The sequence below is a fragment of the Pezoporus wallicus genome, unplaced genomic scaffold (assembly GCF_028554395.1).
Source record: "Pezoporus wallicus isolate ANWC-B61680 ecotype Strahan unplaced genomic scaffold, APGP_CSIRO_Pwel_v1 contig_7502, whole genome shotgun sequence".
In the NCBI taxonomy this organism is placed as follows: domain Eukaryota; kingdom Metazoa; phylum Chordata; class Aves; order Psittaciformes; family Psittacidae; genus Pezoporus; species Pezoporus wallicus.
Window position 1 is genome coordinate 119,620 of NW_026635625.1, and position 19,875 is coordinate 139,494.

At 36.3% G+C, this 19,875-nt stretch overlaps 1 protein-coding gene across 3 annotated transcripts in view; it reads left to right on the forward strand.

Moving 5' to 3' along the window:
- KCNN2 (potassium calcium-activated channel subfamily N member 2) overlaps positions 1–19,070 on the forward strand; it is a 58,469-nt gene extending 39,399 nt beyond the window's left edge. Inside the window, exons 5-9 of one of the 3 annotated variants that reach the window (XM_057397172.1) lie at positions 3,704–3,845; positions 8,944–9,054; positions 11,534–11,661; positions 16,266–16,335; positions 18,202–19,070. In XM_057397172.1, the coding sequence (XP_057253155.1) occupies positions 3,704–3,845; positions 8,944–9,054; positions 11,534–11,661; positions 16,266–16,335; positions 18,202–18,489 (739 nt within the window). In that variant the 3' untranslated portion in view covers positions 18,490–19,070. Of the gene's footprint in view, positions 1–3,703; positions 3,846–8,943; positions 9,055–11,533; positions 11,662–12,733; positions 12,841–16,265; positions 16,336–18,201 lie in introns of those variants that run through there. The other 2 variants (XM_057397170.1, XM_057397171.1) reach the window with 2 other exon arrangements.
- Positions 19,071–19,875: the final 805 nt, after the last annotated feature.

Genomic DNA, 19,875 nt, shown 5'->3' on the forward strand with positions numbered 1-19,875 from the left:
AGAGAAGACCTTTACCAGTGGAGGTCAAATGAAAGTTTGGTACCCTTTGAAAAAATGGCAGTTCGTCCTTAAACCTTCTCTGCTGGCAGGTTAGTCATTGCCCAGGCATTGAGAAGTAGATGCCTGACAGCAGCTAGGAGCCTAAATAGTTTTATGCCTACAAACTTATATTTAGCTGCAGTTTATATTAAAGAATATAAGTATAAAATTTCTTAAAACATGCCATCTCACCTTTTTATGTGTGTGTGTTGATTTCTCTTTCCTCTGTCCTCTTGTTTTCTTTTAGATTATTTTTCTATCCATCTTAGCTAACAGAATAACACAAGCTGCTTATGTAAAGATACTGAACATTTCTCTGTTAGATTTATTAGTTTTCCATAAATAGTCCACAAATGTGCTTAATAGAAAAATCATTAACATTTTGACCGCGAAGAAGCAATTCAGACAGATTACTCGCATCCATTACTTTTGGTTGGGTTCTGAACTGCTGCTGATGTGAGTCTGTATGATATCCAGTGGCCATAGTGTGTTGCACTTTCCTAGTGCTTTTTTATGGCGACATTTGTGCTGCTGTTCATAAATATTTGGGGGATGTCAACAGGCACGTCAAAAAAAAAAGACAAGGAATGGCATGCACTTTTCAAGCTTCCTTTCTGATCCTTAACTCATCAAGGCAGCCAAAATTTATTCCCTTGTCTTTATTAGGAGTCAGCCCCGCCATTCCTTCTATATTCCTTCTTTTGAATAAGTGAGAAGGGATAAAGGAAGAGAGACGGAATAAGAAGACCTGTCTATTATCATCACCTGTCTATTATTTTTATCTGTGTTAAGAGATGAAAAGCTGCCAGTACCTACCATGTAACTCAGAGTAAAAAGGCACATAGTAACAGAATGGCCTGATACTGTGGGAGAGCTCTAATGGCTGGTTAGATCTATCAGTGTCTCAACAGTCTTGGCAAGTTTCTGATTTAATGGGCCGGTTTCCAGCTGTTATTAGTCTAAAAGTTTTAAGGTTTGACAAAACTAAACTCAGCCTGGATTGCCACTGAAGTGCAGACTAGGAATTTCTTGATGATTATGGTAAAAGCATTTTCTTCCCTACAAAAAGAGGTTTTTTAGTTCTTTCCTTGAATTGTTCAAGAAAGCCAAAACAAAGATGGCAGTTACCAGAGGCTGTCCATGGAGTAAGATTAACTCAAATCAAACTCCTAAGTGTGAATTAATGTGAATATGATCAAGTTTCATGTTATACTGGATTTTGTCTTAGTCATCTAAGATGAACGTGTCTTAGGTGTCAAGATGTCAATGTGTGATAACTGTGTGCAGCTAAAAGGATGATTTACCAATTAAATAAAATGTCATCAAATATGAACATATTTCTGAAGGAAAGTGGGACTGAAAATCACGGTACTGATAGAGAAGAAAAGGACTGCTGTTTGATAAAGAATCTGGAATAGTGCTTTGACAACCCAAGCCACTGCAGTATTGTCAGCTGAGGAATATTTATGTCTTCCTGAGATGAATGGTAAAACTCCCACTAAGTTTGCCTTGGGATGGAATCAAGCCATGCTATTTTTGCACAAATGTAATAGTTCAGCTATTTTTTGTTTTAATTGGAGTAGTGGCAGGACTTACATGTGCTTGTTAGAGAGCAGTGAATAAGGGTGTTTCACAGGATGAGTATTGCCTAGTGAGTAGTAAGTTCCACTCCCTGCCTGCTAGCACGTTTCTTCAAAGGAGAGAAGTCATAGATCATACTTAATGCCTGCGTGACTTCAGGCAAGGAGTTTTCTACCCTGGGGGAAGAAACAGCTTTTCTAAATAATCCTACGTTCTGCTGCAGTGTGAGGCTGGATATAATCCAGAAATTCAGCCTGTTTATAGCTGCCATTTTAATGCAGTGAAATACTAGATTTTATTGACATATGGCTGTTTCTAGTGTTTGTTTTACAGTGTTTCTAGTGCATGTTTTAATTGACTAAGAGTAGTGGCTTTAAATATTTAAAGAAATGTTTTTGTAGTGATTTGAAATAAAAAAAACAAGTAGCTATAAAAAATAAAAACCTTTTTCAAACTGATGTTTAATAACAAAATGCTTATATTCTGAAATCTGTTTGGTGGCGACTGTATTTTGTTTTGTGTCGAACTTGCTGCAGAAATTGTTTCTTTTTCTTTACTTATTGAGCTTTTGTGTTTCTGAGCTGCTCATAGTATGTTATTTTCCAGTCGGAGTTCAGTGCTCTCAGATACAGAATGAATGGTAGTTTAGGAGAACGGCAGTTGAATTGTGAAGTGTGTCACATTCCAGCTGTCTTTCACTGTCTGGCTGAATGAGGAGATGTTGTGGATGCAGGGTAGCCTCATTCAGGCTTGAATCCCAGGTGGTGCTGATGCCTAATGACATAGTAAAGCACTTGAAAGTGTGTGCTGGCACAACTGTAATCTTACAAAAATCAGAAGGGTGTAGGCATGCACCAGAATTACCAGTGACAGAGATTCAAAAATCATGAATGAGGTTGCAAAAAACCCAAGGCAAAACCAATCCCCCTCCCTATAAATCTGGCATAGAAATGATGGGATTATCATGACAGTGACACCCCTCCTCCCATCCCTCTTTTAGGTTGTCTCTATTTTACTTACAGATTTTTAATTTAAGAAATCACTCCTTCAACACGGATTTAGGGACTGGCTAAAATAATACCATTAGGGATCCAACAGCATAGCTAGCTAATCTAAGGCTTCACAGCAGCTGCAGGGGTTATTGCCACCTTGAGCTAGCACAGATAGTCTCTGTTGCAGAGCTACTCTGTGCGGGCAGCAAAATTCCACCTACTTTAGGCATAATAATAAGGCCTAATAAGGCATTCTTCCCCGCACAGAATGAGTCTTGATAACAGTTTTAAGCCTAAAATATGTCCTTATGGCTTCCCTGTTGATTAAGTATATAAATTATGTGAAGACTAGATTATTTATCTGAAGTTCTTTTCTTTGAAGGAGAAAATGAATATATTCCACTAGAATATTAAAACTAAGACAACAAATGGCACATCAGGAAATTAGACCTAATAGTTGTCAATACAAAAAGAAGGTTTTGCTGTACAAAGATCTGTACAAAGATTTTGCTGGTAAAGATCTTTTGATGAAAAATGCAAAGCCATACTTTTCTATTTATCTCGGGCACGTAGAAGGAGAGGGAAGATCTTAGGTTGTCTAAGTAAGCATTTACAGGATAGTTCTTGATCAGGTTTTGTGTTACAGACTTGTGTTTGGGCCAAGGCGATGGAGATATGCTCCACTGTCTGCTTGCTCACACATCCTTTTTTGACTTTCATATTTGCCTCAGACCGCAGCAACTATAGTAGACTGGTGTCTTACACTGCTGCAGAGGATTAGCAGGACTTGTACCCCTGATGAAGAGATTTTATTAAATTATTGAGGCTTCTGCTATTTTAATAACAGCAACATTTTAATAATAATAATATACTAAATTATGAACCATCTGAGTAGCTCTACTACTGGTGCTGTGGTACCTCCTGTTTCTTTATTGCTGATGTAATTGTATTTGATTTTTATTTATTTCCTTATAGCTGCTCTCAAAAAGGTAATAAGAAGAATGGTTGTATGACCAGTTAATACGATTTCTTTCTGACAGCACAAAAGTTTAATAAAAGTTTTCACAATAACAAAACCATTTTCTTTTCAGGTACCACGATCAACAGGATGTTACTAGCAACTTTCTTGGAGCAATGTGGTTGATTTCAATAACTTTTTTGTCTATTGGATATGGTGACATGGTACCTAATACGTACTGTGGGAAAGGAGTCTGTTTACTCACTGGAATAATGGTGAGTGTTTCTGAATTTATTCACTAGATACAAGATTAAGTTTGCTGCAATTAATTTCAAAATTTATGGTCATCATAAAGAAATATTTATTTGCTGGCTTGTAGACTATATATCCTTGCACCATTGCCATGGTCTTTCATTCCTGGTAATGGAATGGAGAGTTTTCTTTACATAAAATATGTCTGCAAAGTGGACCTTTTCACTCCCTCAGTGGATCCCAAGGGAAGTGAGAAAGAAAAACGGGAAATGCCTTCTTTCAGTTACAGGCAAGTACAGCCACATTTCTGTGGCAGTTGCAGCACTAAAGACCACACTTCATTTCCAGTCCACTAAACCAAAACTGCCAGGGGATTTTCAGCTGAGACACTGACATGGAGTGTTGTTTTCTTTCACACCAGTAGCACCCTCCAGGCATATATATGACCTCCAGGCAGCTGCAGAAATTCATCGCTGCCTTGTAAAGTTATTTTGGTACCTTAGCAAAGAAGGAACCAAGTGGAAATGCCAGAGGCATTTACTTAGAGTACCAGGTTTCTCTGCTGACCAAATGCTGTTTTCAGTGCAGCTTATCAGCCAGTGCTAACTATTCTTTACCTTAGATAACCCTTCAGTTGAAAAGTTGCAAGCACCTCATTTTGTTTATCACTAAAACTTGGCCTTTACCTGGAAGTTAGATATAAGTACTAGACTTTATAGGAGCCTGAAGCTGCAGTTTTGCAATCACTGTGTATTGCACCAGTGTGAACCCTCAGTCCTGGCACTTGTGAACAGTACAAAAGTCATGGCCTTGATTTAAACTCCGTAGACTCACCCTCATTACATGCTTTAGGCAACACCTGCTTTTTCCCTCTAGCTGTCATGGCTTTATCTGTTTGGGTTTACCATAATGTAAAATTCTATGTGGTAGTTTTTAAGTTAGTCAACTTTGGTCTGGTGGTTCTGATGATAACAGCAAAAAGTTCAGGCAGGGCTGCATCAGCTAAGAGGACAAGGGACTGTGATAAGACTGCTGAAGGCATCTCAGCTGGTATAGTATGTAGTAAGTACATTGATACGTTATGTCAACAAACCTCATCAGGATCTGAAGGAGAAAAAAAAAAAAAAGACAAAGTCAGGTCTGCTGTTATGATGTGTACTGTGTAATTGGTTAATCCAGACCTACCTTAATTATTTATTGTTATTTATGTTCAGGACTCTTAACACCTGATTCTATTGATACCAGTACTGTATAAAGATAGTACCAACATGTAGTCCAAGTTCCTGAACAGTTTACCATCCCCATATAGCAAAGAGAGTGGGGAACAAGGGGGCATTATGCAGGATCAGAACAAATGATCTTGGCATACCAGACTCTTAAGTACCTTCACTGGTTTTGCTAGGCTTTGCTATCCTAAAAAGAGGGGGAAGAATTTGGAAGAAAACTATGCATTAGCTTTGCACATGTTTCCAGGAAGTTTTTCCTAAGTCAAGAGACGATGCAAAAGATTGTGTCTCAAGGGGCTTACTAGAGTCATGAGAAGGAGGAGCCAGGAGTTACAAAATACTGCAACTGAGGGCAAATGTTCTGTATGTGATGCCATAGAGAAAGGAATAATAGAACCAACTATGGCTGTAGCAGACACATTATAGATTAGAAGTTTAAATGTTGCAATAAAATTCTAGCTGTGGTGCAAACTCCACTGTAGACAATAGTAGCCAGGGAGGCATTATGAATATATGCAGTACAAATAATACAAAACTATTTTAGGTCACCTCTTTTTGCTGAGATGGCATAATTGTTGTCCTATTACTCATTCTTAAATGGACTGTTCAGTGAGGTGGAAGTTGGTGGCTTTCAGATATATATATATCTAGCTGAAATTGTGATGGGCTTATGAGGGAATGTTATGAATATTCTTTCATTCTCTTTTCCCTCAACTTTTGACACACTGCAAGTCCTTAGTGCCCTTAAAATCAGTGTGCATACCAAGTCAAAATATACTACAATCTCTAATGCAAGAGGTGGACAGGAGGCTGACTGAAGAGAGCAAATTCCAAGTAGAAATAATTGCTGCCTTGTTACTTGAAAATATATACTGGCCTTTTAATTTTTTTTTAATTATGTATAATTCCCCTGAAAGTTAAGCAAGAGCTTGAAGCAGTGGTTTACTATACTCATAACAGGAAAAATAGAATTATGTTGGAAATTATAAAATATAGTAATCAAATATGACTTTTTTGAATTCTATTTTCAAAATAGCCCTCCTTGCAGTTGAAATTAATGCCATAGTGCTTTTGCTTAGCCTAAGTGATTTTAATAAAAAAGTAGATGCTGCATTATAGTCTTGATATAAGAAAAAAAAACCTGAGCACATGAGCATGAATTAAATTAATTCATGCTACTGATTTTCATCTGAATCAGGATATTCCAAAACATGGAAAGTTTGATGCTTGTGGTTCTGCCATTTAAAGTAACTGTATTGCCTCTACTTCATTTCTGCAGTTTGGAATAATTCTCACTCTATTAGTATCTTTAAGGATGCTGAGATCTTTACAGAGCCCTAAAATAGCACAGACCTTTGTAATAAAAAAATATTATATAGCATTATGTACTTTAAGTGGAATTTCAATCTTATTTCTGTAAGCTGTTGTTTAAATAATGGGTGTAGATTGTTTTCCTTCAAGTTACTGTGAAATATAAACGTGCAAACAGTATAACACTTCATTCTTTTGCAGAAATGCTAAAATGAGCTCATTTTCATGTATTGAGATCCTTCATACCCCACAAAGCCAAGAGGGGTAACCTGAATGTTGGAATACCTTGCTGGTGCAGTAACCTGTTCTAGAGCCAAGGAATACATATATGCACTGCTGTGCATATACACCACAGATGTGGTTGTCATAGCTTCCTGGTGACAGTATTCTGCTGCTGCAGGCAGAGTCTTTAATATGAAATAAAAAGCTACTGGTTTTAACAGTGTTTGGCCCTTGTAACAGCTGGGTCACTCTGAAAAGCATTCATCGCAAAGGCTGGAATAATTTCAATTCAGACCAAATTGCTTTGGTCTGTCACCATTCCTCTGGCTTTTTGGGGGGCTGTGGGAAGTGGCATCTAATATTTCTCTGCCCTGGTAACTTGGCATAAACAGCTGTATTGTGCCACTTTGCCAGGGGTGTTGCTATGAATACTTTCATTCTGTTTTAGCATTCATGCTATAAGCAGGTAGAACTCAAATTAGGTCATTAATTTGATCCTGGTTATCCTGACATACTGGACCAAAAGATGTCTGCTTTTCTCTTCATGTATGGGGTAACTCATTTATTTATTTGCCCACAAAGGTCTTCAACACTTCCCTTCTGCCATTTTTCACAGAAAGGAGACTAAAGGAGAGCTGTGTATTTTCTGGGGAAGTAGGGCATATGGTAGAGCATCTTCTGACTTCTCAGAGGGCTTGGTGGATTTCTGAAGTGCTCAGCCTTAAATTGCATTGTCCATCTGCCGCCTTTTTAACTCTTAATGATCTTACTGGGAAGCCAAGGAACTTACAGACCCATTTTGAGTCACCTCATGGGGGGAGCAAAACTTCAAGTAAATGTCCACCAGCAGAAAGAACAGAAACTAGAAAGCTTGGTACTTAACACTGAAGGGGAAAAGGAAATGCAGCAAAATTACAAAGGACTCATTCAAAGAAATGTTGAGAGCTCCTTGGGGATATGCTTTGCTAGGTGAGAATTAATTGCAGAGAATTAGGTGTTTGTGAGGGAGCAGGTGGATTTGTTGGAACAATATACCAGGGAATGAAGAATTAATTGCTTGGAGTCTTTTACAAAATTCAGTGTGTGCCTCAGTAAGTAAGCAAAGAAAGCAGTTTTTTTGTTGTTGTTTTTTTTTTCTCTTGAGAACACTATGTGAATAAGGGTTTCCAATGAGTTAATTTATTTTGCAATCTCTATGTGTTTATTACTGGAATTTTATTGTGAAAGCTGGATTCAGGTATTTCTTCTGGATTTTCTGGAGAGTAAGGCACTCAGAGGTGGAGAATGGAGGAATAGAGAAAGAATGGAAGAAAGCTCTGTAAATGAAAATGCGGTAAACTTCAGTGTACAACAAGAGATTGCTTTATACTGGACAGTAGCTGACACAGGTGCAATAATAACTAGATTGGGGTGAAACTGCAAGTTAAACACAGCCTGGCATATTTCATGTTCTTTTTGTACTTTTTAAAAAAGAACTTGTAAAGAGTTGTTCAAAACAAAACAAAAAATAAAACTAAGGCAGCAGAATTTATTCATAGTGTAAAGTAAATGACACCTTTAGATGTCTGTAATGTTGCTTCTTATTACCTAGTTCATTTGGCATCCTTTGCTTTCCTCCCTGAAAAAAACCCACCACATTTAAATTTGTGATGGTGATAAAGGTGCTGTCATTTCAAAGGGACAGGTACGTACTGGCTTTAGCTCTTCTTGCATACATATACACAACACAAATTAGAAAATTAATTGACACTTTTCCCATCCAAGTTTTGAAGAAATGGTCTTGTGTATGTGTGCTATTTTAAATTGTAATAAGATAAGCAGCAATACTGTAAGAAAAGATAATTGAAGGACTCAGAGAACAACAAGGAAGTATACTAAGTAAGTAAATACTAAATTTATGACTATTTTTACACCCTCAGAAAATCATAAAAAGCTTTTTTTTGTATGCTCAATACTAATCTAATCTTATTTCTTCTTGGCAATTGCTGTAACCTTTAGACAATTGTTAAAACCAGGGCATTTATTTACTAACTGTTCTGGGGTTTAAAAGTGTTTTTGTCAAAACAAAAGTATTGTTTATGGACTACAAATGGGATGTGTTCAGATTTTCAACTCCTGCAGGAAGAAAAAATGAACTTTTAAATGATACTGCTCACGAATATTTTGATGCCTTGACAGACCAGCCAGTAATTACAGACTTTTCCTATTACTCTGAACTGAAATAGCTTTAGCATGTTCACTATATTTACCAGGGATAAACCACCTGGTGCCTGCCACACTTCTACAGCAAAGAAGAAACAGAAACTAAAAACTGTGCAAAATGAAATAGTAACATCTTGGGGATTTGTTTTATTATTTTCAGGGTGCTGGGTGTACTGCACTGGTGGTAGCTGTGGTGGCAAGGAAGTTAGAACTTACCAAAGCAGAAAAACATGTGCATAATTTCATGATGGACACCCAGCTAACTAAAAGAGTAAGTCGCAATTTATATTCACAACTGAAAAGGAAATGTGTGTTAATTTATTTCTGCTTTTGTTTTAAATAGTCTCCTGCTCCATTATACTGAAATTTTTCAAGGGTGTGATTTTGCAAGGAGAAGGAATTGAATGCCTAAAGATTTTCTCTAAATTGAGAGAAACTGTCAGATATTGAAAATTTGAATATGCTGTATAGAATATATTCTCTTGCAGCTGCAATATAATAGGTATAATCAACAGCTAAATGCTGTAAAACTAAAGACATGTTAAGCTAAAAAAACTTCATGCCACATACGAGAAGAATAGGCATTTTTTTTTCTAGCTAAAATAGGTGAAACGACTGATACAGGAATTACAAGCTATGAACGGTGTTCTTAAGAAAAAGACATATTCATAGATTGTGAGTGAGACAGTCTTTCCAACTGCCTTTTGCACTCAACAAAGGGTTCACTTAGCAGCACATAATTATTGAAGTACCTTGAGCAACATTTGTGGATAATATTATTAGAAGGGAATATTTTTTAAAATCCTCTAGAAATCATTAAATTAATAAAAAATATTGTAATTTTTTTCTTTTGAACTGTAACTTCAAGTATTTGAATATAAATGAAATATCATTTGAAATACAGTAACATTTGGGAAAATGAGAGAATGTGGCAAACAGTCAATAGAAGTCCTTTATTGAAATAAAACAGGTCACTGTTGAGGATACAAAAAACTTAGTGGGATCTACACAGTCCTCTCAATTTATTTGATCTTCATTGTTGAGAAGAGCCAATATGGAAAGGAAGGTCCTTGCAACAGAACTCAGCAGAACTTATCCCTGCTGATGGGTGGAGAGATGGATGCCTGAGCAGGAAACTGTGTCTCTGGTCCATGTGGGAAGGAGGTTGGCTGCCTAGCACAGTGCCGTGCATCAGTGCAGTGCTGTGCTGCTGCAGGTCCTCTGCTGCAGAGAGCTGTGTCATGTCTCCACAAGCTGTTTCCAGGTTATGCTGGCAGACTGCTCTGGTTTTGCTGGTTCCCTCATTTCTGTGCCCATCAGCACTGACAGCCTGTATCTCCCCTAAGCAGTCATGTCAAGGAAAGTCTAAGGATGAGTGGGATGACAGTTCTTATATAGGTACAAAAGTCTTTGACTTTAGTTCTCTGTCTGAGCATGTTGGTTTGCACTCCTTTTACAGTTAGTTAAGTTGATACTAAACCACAAACTTGTTCATTCCTAATATGGGCACTTTTCTAGGGTAATCTGACAGCTGAGTTCAAACTGTCTTTCAGGGAAGAAAAGGGTTTTGTAAACATTGACCAGATTTTGAGTCTGGTGTTCATTTGTGCCTTTTAAGGTTTATTGTATTTATATTGTATTTATATGTTCTTCATAATACAAATTCTTCATATACAATATGAATACATAATACAAATTCTTCAAATACAATTCTTCATATAAATATTGGTCTGATATTGTATCCAAGTGGTGCTTGGGTAGCTTCAAACTCCTGAAACTCAGAGAACATGAATAACAAACCTAGGGAACAAATCTGAGATGCACGTCAGGTCACAAGCTGACTGTGCTTTGACCAAAGGCAGGACAAAGGTTCTCCAACACTTCTCCAGGGACAAGGTGGGAATCTCTTGCTCGGGAGAGCTTCTGCATGGCATTCTTGTGATGGCTTTCATTCAACATTGACTTAGCTCTGATGCTGCAGTGACTGGCATGATATAAAGTTGAAGGGAGAGAAAATACAGATGAATAATAAGGACAGTTTTTCTTTGCAAGTAACTAGCTATTCTGACTTTAACCAACATTGCATTGAAGTTCTGTGATGTTCTTAAGCATTCTTGAAAGTTTTGGAGGGCCTGAAGAACTGTAGGTTCTTACATTTAAGATTCTATGGAAAGCTTCATTAAAAAAAAAATCAAAGGACTTATGAAACAGAACACTGGCCATATTAATTCGCAAGATCTTTTAAATCTCCTGGGAAAATAGTAAAAAAGAAACAAGAATAAAAATATAAACAAAAAAAAAAGGAAAAAAGTGTATTCAAATCACTCTGGATATTTTAAGAGACTGTTAAATTGCTAAGAGATTGAAGAGGTACTAACCATAAATAAGAAAGTGAGAAATTTTATGATACTATTAAGCACATTGTAATTTATTTACCATATAGATAAAGCATTAGTATTTCCTTACTGTAATTTATATTGTCAAAACCACCAAACAGTGCTCCCTCTTTAAAGAGAGAAATTATTCTTCAATGCAAAGAGACCTGGTCCCAAGTTTATAAGTAACATGGAAATTGCTCAGCAGTCCCCTTGGTCCAATTATTCTTTCTGCCCTCGGTGTTTCATTTCCTGTGTATCCATTTCCCACAGTTAGGCAGGGTCTTAAGTGCTTTAGAAGGAGTTTATTCCAGAAAAGAGAAAACATGACATAATGCTACTTTTGACAGCCTGATGTTTTTCTTTATCAAACAGGTGAAAAATGCAGCGGCCAATGTACTCAGGGAAACATGGTTAATTTATAAAAACACAAAGTTGGTTAAAAAGATAGACCATGCAAAAGTAAGGAAACATCAACGCAAATTCTTGCAAGCTATTCATCAGTAAGTACTATTTTGCTCTGGCTTTTCTCTCCAGGTTTCTCTTATTTTCTCTTTCCCTCATAGTCACTCTCAGTCTCCATGTCCCATCCTGCTCCCTCCCGCCCTCCTTTTTCTCTCCACCTTTATACTTGAAATTGCTCTTGAGGTTGTTTTTTCGCTTGGGTAAACAATTATAAGTTTTTACTATGTTACCTGTTTACAAAAAAATTAAAAAGTATGCTGGTTGTATATGTCCACAGTAAATAGAACTTGTTTGTGTTGTTTTAGAAGTTTCCTATGCTTCTTGAATTATCTAAGACTTTGTCTTTTGTTGCTGAGATGATCCTTTGCTGTTGCACATTTGCTTACAGGTAGTAAGATACAAGCTACAACAGACAGAAGAAAATGAAGAAAGTTTCATTAGTAGTAGATGTTTTAATAATTAATAATCAGAATGATGTGATAGAAGAGAGCCTAGGAGTAGGTATGTTGTTTTTAATGAAAAGAATATGCATCAAGTGTTGTTGGACATACCCAGCAGTTGTCTCTCTCCATCATATATTCTCAGTGCCTAAAATCAAATGTTGGTATGTCAGCTATGACCCCTGACATGGGGAAAATGGGAGTACATGCCAACAGTCATTACGTTAGCACCTTTGAGCACCTCTGACAAGATTCAGATGAGTTCTTCCCCTCCACTGAAATCTTCTAGGGTTGAAAACCCGCAAATTGTAACCAGTAGCATGATTAAGCTGAATTATAGTATTGAGAGATTATAAGTATTCATCTAAAATTCATAATACATATCTGTCATGAAGTACATCAAAACCAGCAGAATTGTACAATGATTCAGTTACTTTTCCTTGGACTACATAGGGGAGAAAAAAAGAGACTTTTGTCCCCAGGAACCATAGATACTTTTTGAGGAATGGTCAAGACCCATGACACAATAGAGTCTGCTCTATTCAGTGGCCCCATCCAGCCTGAGGCAGCCATTTGTACAGCCCATGCAATTAGTTCCCATGAAACACAGGGGGGATGTAGATAAATCAAGTAAGTTTAATTTCAAACTGACGTTTTGATAACTTTTCAGTGTGGGTCTGTGTCTGAGCCATCCTGTGAGGAGATACAAGGAAAGGATCCATCATGAAAAGAACACCTTTATGTCATCTTGCAGGAAAAACAGGAAGGAAAGGCCAGGTTATCATATTTGCTGTTAATAAATTTAGGCTAACAGTATCTCCATTTCATAGCAATGTTTTAAAATAATAGGTTGCTAAGCTTTAGGTGTGAAGTATCCTATAAACCTTGGTTAGTATATTATATTTAGCAAACTTACAGGATTAAATTTTACTGTGCTATTGCAGAAATACTTGGAAGGAATAAAAAGATGACAAAAGTCAAGGCATTTTTGTGTGGATATAAAAAAGTATATTTTCCCAGTTTGGTCATCCTTCTTAGCTTAAAGGGTTGGGAGGCAGAGAAGAGTAGCAGGGGGTCTGGAATAGAGCATGCCCTGTGCATCCTTTGCTGGACTTAAATCCTCGATTGCAAAGGTTATTTCTTCATATTTTAACTTTGCTATTTATTTTGTGTGTCTGTGGGTGTGTCTGTATGTATGCATGTTCAGAGAAGAGTATGCATATTCAGAGAAGAATCTAAAAAGCACAGCAGGCTCTGTCTGCAACATTATATATCATTCAAGCCCAGAAGAGCTTCACAGGATGTAAAGTGTTGTTCTACATCTGCCTTAAAAATTCGTTAATCAGATGGGGTGAAGAAGGTGACAGCAGTAGTTTTTTTTTAGCTGTGCCAGCCAAACTTTGAACAGCTATTTTAATAATGAATTTCCCTTTATCCTTTAGTTCTGTGCATCCCATTTCTAAAAATTTTTTATGTAGACAAAAACCAAACAAAAAAATAAATAACAAAATGAAACCCAACAAACAAAAAAAAACCCCAACCAACCAACCAAAAACAAAACCAGGATAATTTTCTAAAAATGCTGAAGAAAATGCCATGGATTAAAACATTGCTCTAGCACTTTTGCACTTTTCTCAAGTGGCTCATGATGTGTATGTCTCTTTTCCATCTTTCTGGATTTTTTTTTTTTGTTTGTCACCCTCCTTCACCTTTTCAACCATTTCTCTGGAGACAGAACTAAAAGGAATGAAGTTTCAGGGCCAGTTTTATACAAGAAACCACAGCAGATCATGGAAGCAGTATCAAACTCATGGTCACAGCTCTAAAACTGCCTTCAGCTATTCTGGATCTTTTTTTTGCTTCTCATGTACTCTAAATGAGATGATGGTGAAATCATCATTCTAAATTATAGTATCAAAAAGCACTCTGTGTACTGTATGAATAGAAAAATCTACAGATGATAGTTAATTGGGAGGTTTGAAGCTGTTGCAGGTTGCAGGTTTTTTCATCATAAATGGAAGTGAATTAGACTCCACCTCAGGCAGTTACTGACTGAAAGAAGTAGCAGCTCCTTAGGACTCCCACCTGATGAATCGAGCTCACTGTGCTCATTTGGTTGTTTTAGTATATTTTACAGTTTGTTTTCTTTTGTTTTGTCTTTTTATTTCAACAAAATGAAAATAGAGCTCGGAAGTAAGTTGTATAAGCTCTTCCTTTCTAAATTTGCAGAATTTACCACTGTCTGCATGCAAAAAATAGAGTCTTTATCTGTGAACTTCAGTGGTCTGATTGCTGCCATGGAAATGTGATCCAGAATCATGATCTTTTGCTGTGATAAGTGAAGTTTCGTATTAAGATGTTTCATATTTTCTCTTAATGTATTTAGGAACAAAATTCCGACAGTTTTCTTTAAATCCAGCTGCTGAAGCTAAAGACTTGCCAAAGAGACATTTTTTTAGTCTGTGATAGGTATTGGGTTGGTTATCATGAGGAATTACCATGTTGGTGTCAGCTTGTACTTGTATCGCTACAATAACAATGGATTTCTTGGTATTTTAAAATTAAAGTACTAATGGGCAAACAGATGAGTCAGTGAATGCTGAGAAATGCAGATAACATATATTCTGTGAATTATTTGAGAGATGCTCACCAGAACAGTAGGGTTATCATTCTCCAGTCAAATCATTCATGCTTACCTTTGAGTAATTCTTCAGGTGTGAGATTGTAATGATATAACTGCATTCCTTGGAGACTCCTCCGTATTTTTTACTTTATGATAGCTCCAGCCTCTGAAAGCACCATTCCCACAACCTGCATTTATGTTGTGCTCTGAAGGATACCTCCAGGGGAAGCAGTAAAAAGCTGCTGGAATGTCAATTTTATGTGAACAATTGATTTCTACCTTAACAGTGTTATTTCCATGTGTTTAAAAAGATATTTCACTCTTCACAACTAATTTTCTGATGGTGGTTAGCTTAGATAAGAAAGGAAATGCCCTGTAACTAAAGATGTGAAAAGAAAGTTCCTGATTTTGGGGTATCTTCAAAAAGGCTTTCTTTAAACTAGCTTTCAAAGTCACACCATCCCTGAGAAATAGGCAGATTATGCATTAGCAAACCACCTGCCACAAAATGCTGCCAAAATTATTTTCACTTGACAGCTAAACAAATGGTTAGCTTGCCTTGGCCCTTGAGGTACTAGTAGACTAGTATTTTAACACACATTGTTTAAATATTTGTTTATGTTGTTTTTGAAAACTGCTATTTCCTGCTTAGAACAGCCACCAGAAAACACATTGAAAGTCCAAGTGTTTCTGTGCTGGGAAATGGGGAACAATAAACTTGTATTTAAGGAAGGAATTTCTTATTTGTGAAAATCACATCTACAAACCACTCCTCTGGAAGTTAATCTGAAAAACATGAACTTTGTTTAAGAGAACAGAAAAGAAAGGTCATATAATACGTCTTTCAAAGAATGTGCATGAATAATTATAATGCACAGAGGTAGGCAAAAAACATATAAAAATACACCTTTGCTGCTTTTTTCATAATTTTTCAATGCTGTAGCTTAAATAATGCATTGAAAAGGAATGTATAAGTTTAAAATGTAATCATATTTAGATTCACAAATTGTGGGAGAAAATCAAATGTATTGGCAAGTATGTTGGTTATTTAGCTGCTGGTCAGATAGAAGTTCTGTTTAAAGTAATGAGAAACTCACTTATCACTGTGTTTCCATCAGGTTCAAACACCTGCTAACCCAATCCATTTCCGACAGAACAGGGCTAATACCTGTATCTAGTCATGTAGGCATGGGAAGATTCTTGTTTGCTACAACATAAATGACAAAAAACAGTTTTCTATGTTTCTTCCTATATCTACTTGTCATGATACTGAAGCTTCGAGGAATGTTATGGCTTTCTTTCATATAGCCTGGATAAACTGTTATCTCACTTTTTGAATTCAACTTTGCCTATGGCAAATGGTATTCTCAAGAACATCACATTTCCTTGCTCTTCCCTTATTTGCGGTGTTGAAGAAGCATGCTTCCCATTATAGCAGGCACATGACCAATTCTGATTTTACACAAAGTACTCAAGGCATTGTCCATGCACTTATTTGCTCCTGTAAGTTTTGTGCATGCCTTTTAGAAATACTAATATGATCACTTGCACAAAACTGACTTAAAATTCCACTTTTTAGATTAAGAAGTGTAAAAATGGAACAAAGAAAACTGAATGATCAAGCCAACACTTTGGTGGACCTGGCAAAGGTTAGTGGGCAATTTCTGTTTTTTCAACATTAATTCTTTCAAACTGGAGAGTCTGTAAGTGAAAATGTCATGCATAATACATGCAAATATTGTTAACAAATCTGCTATTTGTAGAAAATGAAAATATGTGTGCGTTTTCGTGGTAATACCGACTGAATGAAATATCTTGTTTATGGCTCTGACCAGATTTTTAATGCACTTTTTTTATATATATATATATATATTTGGTTTTATTTTTTTACATTTGAAAAGGATTTTAGTGCTGAGAAACTGATCTTGAGAGCTCCTGAAGTGACTGCAGTGGTCATGGTGAATGCTGAACTGTGAGTGGGCTGTATTAGTGTAGTGCTGCATAGTAAAGAGATTTCCCACCCAGTGATAGTGACTGTACCGTGAGAGACCATAGTACACAGGCTTTTACACAGACTGAAATTAGACCTTCTGGTTTTGTATTCTGCTTGTCTTATGCAGCAGTGCAAGTAAATTCAGGTCTGCATTTGTATAAGTTTTTGTAATGAGTAATAGCTGCCAAAAAAAAGAGACTGTTCAGTTGCAAACTGTTTGTCTACTGTTGCTGGTATTTTTCATTAATATAGAATAGTGACTACAGAGTTAGAGGGCTGAGGTGATAGCATTCCAGGTTTCACATTAGACCTCAGTATTTAACAGTTACTTTGATCACAGTTTGAGGCTACATTAGAGGCCTTAATGGTCCTTTCCTAAGGGCTTCTTGTACACCTCTTCATGTACCTTTAACCCCTCCTCAATTTAAAATGCATCAAAACAAAGATTAAATTCTTCAGTATTCATTCCCCTTTTGCTTTAGAGAACCACCTGACAACTTCAATTACTGAAAATACATTTCAGTCTAGTGCTTCTGGCAACTGATAAGGACTTTTCAGATACTATTTAACGTAGACTTTTGCTTTCAGGGGTTGTGCTAGTATCTTGAAATAGGGGGCAGAGAAATGGGTTATCAACACTCATCTGATGCTGAAGTGCTTTATACTTCAGGCTGAGTCATTCAATTAATTTTCATTACTTCAACCAGTTTTTCTACTGAATTACATCCAGGTTTTGACTATAGTTTAAGTCTAATCTGAAGTCTCAGTCTATCAGGAAGAAATTCGGTAATTATTTTTAACACGTTTCAAGTCTCTATGAAATAACAGATTTCATCAGAACAGATCACATTTTTACTGACCACTATAGCATTTTAAATTACACCCTATATACTTGCTAAAACCAAACAGTTTTGTAAAGGGTGGATGGACTGGTGAATGTGGAAGCAGGGAAGTATGAAGTTGAAGTTTGCCTCCTTAACACTACATTTCAAAAACAATCCACCCAACTACTATTGCTACAGCCAGTTCAGGAGTACCTGTTCAGTTTAAGGAGAAATCAAATAAACATTTGTGTACGGAGTAGAAGAATGAGGATGTTGAAAATCAGAGGAAATACAGAAGAGACAAGGATGGATCACAACTTTGGAGCCTTCAGTCTCCTGGTGGCTTACACAATTGACTGTTAACAAAGAATTTGTTTGCAAACAAATACATGGTGCTTTTCTAAGCACCTGACCTTCCAAAAAAGCCTGGTCTTTTGACTGATTCATTTGTATTGTAACAACTAAAGTGCTACTCAAAGCACATTGTGTTCCTGCTCGATAAATTTAGTAGGAAGTTTATCAGGAATCTACAAGGAAGATTTTTTCACAACACTGGATATTGTTATAATGTTTGTATCTTTTTTTTTTTTTGTCTGTGAAGTGCAAAAGTATTTACAAATCCTTTTAGAGTCGTGCTGCTTGTCAAAATTTTTATTTGCAAGGTCTCTAAACCTTTGCTTATATCCTTCTACTTTCAGACTCAAAACATCATGTATGACATGATTTCTGACTTAAATGAAAGAAGTGAAGATTTTGAGAAGAGAATTGTTACACTGGAAACTAAACTGGAAACTTTAATTGGTAACATTCAAGCTCTCCCTGGACTGATTAGCCAGACTATCAGCCAGCAACAGAGGGATTTCCTTGAGGCTCAGATACAAAATTACGATAAGCATGTTGCCTACAGTGCTGAACGATCACGATCTTTGTCAAGAAGAAGGAGATCATCCTCTACAGCACCACCAACTTCATCAGAGAGTAGCTAGAAGAGAATAAGTTAACCACAAAATAAAGATTTTTTGCCATCATATGGTCAATATTTTAGCTTTTATTGTAAAGCCCTATGGTTCTAACCAGTGTTATCTGGGTTCTGATGTCAGAATCCTGGAAACCTGAATATGCTTTAGGCCAAAATGAGTTGAAAAGTCTTCTTTTTTCCCCCCTCCTCCTCTCAGATGCACAGTGAATGCACCTATTACTGCTATATTAGATTGTTCCTTCTGTAATTTCACTAACTTTTTAATCATGCACTTCAAACAAATTTTACTACTACAGTATATAATACAATAAAAAGGTTAATTTCTGCACATAGTTGCTTGGTTACTTGGACTTAACAATTAAAAAAAAAGCTCACAATCAAAAGGCCTAATTATCAGCTTTCAAGAAGCAAAATTGAAGCTTGATAAGTGTTTCTCAGTATGAAACTAACTCTCCAAACTTTGCTTGCAGTGGAGGGGGAAAAAAATCAATATTAATCTGACAATGTCCTGTACACATATAGTCATTTTAAAAGGTCACTAATAGCTTCGATTTCTGAAGTAAAAATATAGTTTATCCTAAAAAATAAGTTATGAAGTATGCTATGGGTTTTTTAAATCATCATAGGGGTTTTGTTTAACATGTGTTTGTACACACACAGATAATATATATACATTTATATACTTACGTATATAAAATTATTTATGCAATGCCCATGACAAAGATCTTTTAAACTGGCTGTTTCTAAAGATAGTGGCATGCAAAAATGACAGATGAAGTCCTTTTCATTTATTCAGTCTTATAATTATGCCAGGTAAGTATGCCCAGACAAAATCATCACTTTCAAAATAGAAGGCTCCCATTCATGTTGTCTTGAAAGTGTTAGGTTGCACCTTTCTCCACTCCATTTTTTGTGTGTAATATTTCTGGAATGAATGACTGACACAAAGAGTTACAGTATACACAGCTGTGTGATAGCAGCACAGTGTTTTGTATACATTACATTTGGATAGTCGCCATGGTTTCTGCTATGCAGTCGAGTTTAGCAAAACGCTTCTAGCAATATTTCCAATAGCTGTTATAAAAAGAACTGCTGTAGATTGAATTTAAACAGTGGGATTTAAACAGTGGATTTAAACCTGTGGGATTTTATTTCCATGCACAAATAATAATTTCTCCTGTTTTTTTTTTTTAAAAACTCACAAAGAATAGTGCACACATTTGTGAAAAAGTCCTGGCTGACATTTCACCTAGTTTATATTCTGGAGTAGCGAAACTAAGCAAGCTTAAATGTTCAGCATATGCAACTTGCCTTCACAATTCCTAATTATGAACAGGAAATTACTTGACTTTATGATGTATTTTATAGTACTTGCTACTTATGAAATACACTA